The 5,097-nt window shown below is 45.9% G+C and overlaps 1 protein-coding gene across 1 annotated transcript; it reads left to right on the forward strand.

Annotated features, from left to right (window-relative positions):
* The first annotated feature begins 222 nt into the window (after positions 1 to 222).
* LOC100700352 (zinc finger protein 503) lies at positions 223 to 2,965 on the forward strand. Its single transcript, XM_003441815.5, has 2 exons — positions 223 to 879; positions 1,368 to 2,965. The coding sequence occupies exons 1-2, from the start codon at positions 625 to 627 to the stop codon at positions 2,805 to 2,807; spliced, it is 1,695 nt and encodes a 564-aa protein (XP_003441863.1). The 5' UTR covers positions 223 to 624; the 3' UTR covers positions 2,808 to 2,965.
* Positions 2,966 to 5,097: the final 2,132 nt, after the last annotated feature.

Below are 5,097 nucleotides of genomic sequence, written 5' to 3' on the forward strand. Positions count from 1 at the left end.
CATAACTAGACTGCAGTTAATAAAGGAGACGGTGTTTGGACCCAGTTACCTAAAACAATAAAGTCTGCTGTCCAAACGTTTCAAAACAAATCTTCTCATAATCTTTGTCATCTTTATTCCCTGGTCCCCCAAAACCACACAGGATGCAGGTGCAGCGCATGCGTCAAAGTGCCAATTACGCAAAAGGCGCGTGTAAAGTCTGGAAATTAAAAGCGCTCGGAGTGGGTGAAATATGAAACAGACACCCGTGTGAGCAGGAAACGTCACATTACCTCGACCCTCTGATCACATCGGCATCTCTTTTTGATTGGGGGGCTGCACGGGCAGCAATCCGCGGACTGATTCAGATGCTGCTAGTGAGGAGGCGGAGTGATTCCTTCTGCCCGCAACCCACGTAAACCGTGCCCGCTCTCGGACCCACAGCCAGTGTCAGAGCGACGCCGGAGATGAAGCAACGAGGCTGAGAAGCGCACGGATTCTGCTCACACTCTCTCGTCTCTTCCGAGGATTTAACTGTGATTTTCTTTTATTTCTGGCAGCGGCTCCAACCGTCAGACGTTTTGAGTGCTGGCTTTCTTAACCCTACCCATGGCATTTTTCAACCATTTATAGGAGAATTGGGTCATGATCACATCGCCCACGGTCTCTGTCCTGAGAAATAGCACAAATCCAGCGTGGGAGAGCGGCTCCTCGGGGGAGAAGGGAGCAGTCAAGATAAGCCAACTATCCGTCCACAACTCCGTCTCTCCCGCAGACCCTTTTCGACAAGCCAGTCGTCTTCCCATAAAGGTTTTGAAAATGCTTACGGCACGGGCAGGACACATTTTACACCCGGAGTACCTACAGCCGTTACCGTCCACTCCTGTCAGTCCCATCGAGGTAAGCGCTACAGCGAATAAAATAAAACACGAACGTTATTTTTATTCGCTTATTCTCAAACTACAGCGTGTTTACTCCGAAATTGCAGGACACCAGAGCTCCCACCCCGACACGAGTGGACAAACTGTGGTCAAGATTTTTATTTAGGCTATGTGTTGAAACACAGTAGAATAAACTGTGCTCTCGAATTTCTACTTACTTCAGACTTTAACGATCTTTTTATGCAAACTGATGCCAATATTTTGAATGTCATTCCGTCGTGTTGTACAATCTTATCTTCCAGCTAATGTAAATCAGCTACGTGTGTGCGCCTTCCTCCTTTACATACCTATTATGCTGAGTTGTTTTGAGTTTCATCCCGAGATAAGTTTATGCGCAGTGCGTAAAATGCGCGAAACGGCGATGTGACTATTTATCGCAAAATATTACATGTACGTGTGAGTGTTTTCGTGAATTTTGTTAACGTTGTGTTTGTTTCAAATTCTCAGCTGGATGCCAAGAAGAGTCCGCTGGCCCTTCTGGCCCAAACGTGCTCTCAGATCGGCAAACCGGATCCGCCGTCCTCCTCCAAGCTGTCCTCTGTAACCTCCAATGGATCTAGCGACAAGGAGGCCAAATCCGGCCCGCTGAAGATGAGCGACATCGGAGCCGACGACAAATCGAGCTTCAAACCTTACTCAAAATCATCAGAGAAGAAGGACTCGAGCAGCAGCCTCAGTGGAGATAAAACCAGTTTCCGAGTGCCTAGCGCCACCTGCCAGCCGTTCACCCCCAGGACAGGCAGCCCCGGCTCCTGCACCTCCGTTTCTCCTCTGCCATCTGAAGGCAAAGCGGGGGACAAGGAGGAAAAGAAGGAGTCTGATAGCAATAAAAGCACGACGACGGAGAGCAACGGCAGCCACGGGATAAGTGGAATTACCTCTGACGGCAACCAGCAACAAGAAAACACATCTGGATCCAAGGCTGTTACATCAGACTCCATATCTGTAACCTCGTCATCCTCCTCCGTCCTCGGCTCCGGGCTGGTGGCCCCTGTCTCCCCCTATAAGCCCGGTCATACAGTTTTTCCTTTACCGCCTGCTGGTATTTCCTATCCTGGAAGTTTAGCCGGTGCATATGCGGGTTATCCGCAGCCGTTTCTCCCTCCTGGAATGACCCTTGACCCCACCAAATCCAGCAGCCAGCTTTTAAGCGCACAGTTTGCTGCTGCCAGCTCGCTGGGATGCAGCAAAGCGGGAACGAGCCCCTTGGCTGGAGCATCCCCACCGTCTCTAATGTCTGCTAGTCTGTGTCGAGACCCCTACTGCCTGAGTTACCACTGCACGAGCCATTTGTCCGGCGCATCCAGCGCTAACTGCGCACACGACTCTGCGGCAGCTGCGGCAGCTGCCTCTGCGCTCAAGTCTGGATACCCGCTCATGTACCCGACGCACCCGTTACACGGCGTGCACTCCACGACCCCTTCTTTCAGCGGACATCCCTTATATCCTTATGGGTTTATGCTGCCCAACGACCCCCTGCCGCACGTGTGCAACTGGGTGTCGGCGAACGGACCTTGCGATAAGCGCTTTTCATCCTCCGAGGAGCTCCTCAGCCACTTGCGGACTCACACGGCCTTTGCCGGCACGGAGAAGTTGATATCTGGGTACCCGGGATCGTCTTCTCTTGCTAACGCTGCTGCTGCTGCTGCTATGGCTTGTCACATGCACATGCCTCCAAACGGAAGCCCGAGCAGCCCGAGCACGCTGGCCCTCAGGGGCCCTCACCACCCCCTCGGACTCAGCAGTCGCTACCACCCGTATTCAAAGAGCCCCCTGCCCACTCCCGGAGCCCCGGTGCCCGTGCCCGCGGCTACCGGACCATATTACTCCCCGTACGCCTTGTATGGACAAAGACTGACGACAGCATCGGCCTTAGGATATCAGTAGTGACAGAGAATTACACATTTATAAAGGAGATTTAGGCCCAATGAGTTTTATATTGTACTTAATGCAGGGATTGGATCCAGGTGGGGATCAGTGTATTTATTTGCGATAGCTTCAAGCGTGACTAAAATAAAAAATAATTATAATATAAAATTTCAAAAGCCTCAATGTGCATTATTTTTACACAGGAGAAAAGCGTCTTTACAAGTTAAATAAAGTTAGGACCCTTTTTCTTTCTTTCTTTTGAGTAATGTGGAGTTTATTGTTTATTTTATTTATTTTTCGACTGGTGGGGTTTTGTAAAGCAAAAAGTTATTTTAAAATGTGTCTTACTCAGAGGGATTAGGGGGCTGCCAGAGCTGAGTGCGTGACGGAGTGATGGACGTGGAAAATCAATCAGAGCAGTTTCTTACAGAACTGGCATCGATTTATTTTATTTTATTTATTTATTTTTGGGGGGGAGAGATAAACGTTTCATGAGGGCGTTTGATTTACCTGAAGGGTATATTTAAGACAGCTGTTTGGTGAGAGGTTTTTTTTAAAATTTATTTTTATTTTTAAGCATAGGACAGGGTCAAATCAGGTCAAAAGTTTTAATTTACAATAAGGGTTGTTTTTTTTTCTCCAGTAACATCTTGTTTTGTTTTTGCTGTGTTAGTTTGACTATATATATATAATTCATTATTTAACTGATCCATATTTTATTCCTAAAGTTGGGGAAGATGTATAATATCTGACTGACATTTATGGCAGAATTTTGAATATACTGCCTTTTATTCACAACTGTGTTTTTGCTTCTGGTCTCACCATGAGGCTCATAATGGGGTTTTTAAAAGGGCCCAAGGATAAAGAAGCAATAACTGCAAAACCTTTGAAGTTACAGAGGCTTCTATGAGCATCTGCTGTTTTTATTTTATTAAGTTTTAGTAACAAGAAGCAGGAAAAAAAGAAGAAGAAAAAAAAACACCACTTGGTGCTGTAGCTACAGTAGGTGTGTGTGTGTGTGTGTGTGTGTGTGTGTGTGCAAATGTGTGCTCAGATACAAAATCTTTTGGGCTCATCAAAACATGCTGAATCTTCTCAATCACGCGGTCATGGATTATTGTTTCATTAACGAAGACAAATGAGCTACTGATACCAGCGAGGCGCTCGCTAAACAAAGATTTACGATGACACCAGATGTGGGACGTTTCCACAGCTTTTGTGATTGCTGTAATGAAGCCATGAAGCAGAGAGCATGAAATAAAGTGAGGCCTAACTATTTAATCAGCCCCCTTAAAACAAATCAACTAAATCAAGCCAGCAGTGTCATTATCCATCCTCAGTAAATCAGGCTGTTCTCCAGCAATAAAATCACCATCATTAATGGTCAGATGTCATATTCATCAAATCCAGCCATCCTTCATGTAGATGAGGCCTAAACATAGCTCAGTGATAGATGGTAATAAAGCTGCTAACCTATATTTCAGCACTGGGACCAGTCAGCCACGGAGCCGGCATAGATCATATGTGATGCATCTTTTTTCATTTACAAACAGCACATTAATATGATGTGAACAAATTGGGTTACGATCTCTGAACTTATTGCTCAAAGGCTGATTGATGTTTGACTCTGCCGAAGAAATTCACACATCTTCACAAGCAGATAAACCCGCTAATAAATGATTCAGTTTCAGTTTAGTTTTATTAGCAGTGGTTAATGAGCTAGTTTAAATTTAAGGATGGGCCTAAAAGTCTGTGCGTGTGACGAGATTAAATGTGAACGTGCTTATTTGCTTTGCGTTGTTAAGTTGTTTTTCCTGACTAAAAAAAAAAAGAAAGGGTGGCTTAGTGGTGTAGTGGTTAGCCCTCTCCCCTCACAGTATGAAGGCCCTAGGTTTGAATCCACTGGCCAGCTGGGAAGTCTGCCTGTTGTTGTCCCTCCTGATACTCGCGCTTCCTCCCACAGACATGTTTATCAGTTTAACTGATGAGTCTACATTGGCTGTAGGTGTGAATGGTCGTCTCTCTATGCTTGCAACCTGTCCAGGGTGCACCACACCTTTCATCCAGTGATAGCTGGAACAGGATCCAGCCCCTGACCCGCCACCCTGAACTGTACAAATGGATGGACTTTCAAATAATCCTGAACCTAATGAAGTGAACAGCATTTTGTTGCTATCAGAAATGATACTGTAACTTGCCGTCTTTAGTTTTGAATTCAAATTAAAGGACAAAAAAGAAAAGAATAAAAACATACATTAATATGTTGTAAACCCAAACAGCAAAACCCTAGAGGTGTGTGAATGGTCCG

Source organism: Oreochromis niloticus, linkage group LG8 (genome assembly GCF_001858045.2).
Source record: "Oreochromis niloticus isolate F11D_XX linkage group LG8, O_niloticus_UMD_NMBU, whole genome shotgun sequence".
Lineage (NCBI taxonomy): Eukaryota > Metazoa > Chordata > Actinopteri > Cichliformes > Cichlidae > Oreochromis > Oreochromis niloticus.

Bases quoted from the DNA above. Each gene is read 5' to 3' on its own strand.
- LOC100700352 (XM_003441815.5), top strand. From the start codon at position 625: ATGATCACATCGCCCACGGTCTCTGTCCTGAGAAATAGCACAAATCCA. The intron at 880-1,367 runs GTAAGCGCTACA...TCAAATTCTCAG, and splicing joins CTCCTGTCAGTCCCATCGAG to CTGGATGCCAAGAAGAGTCC.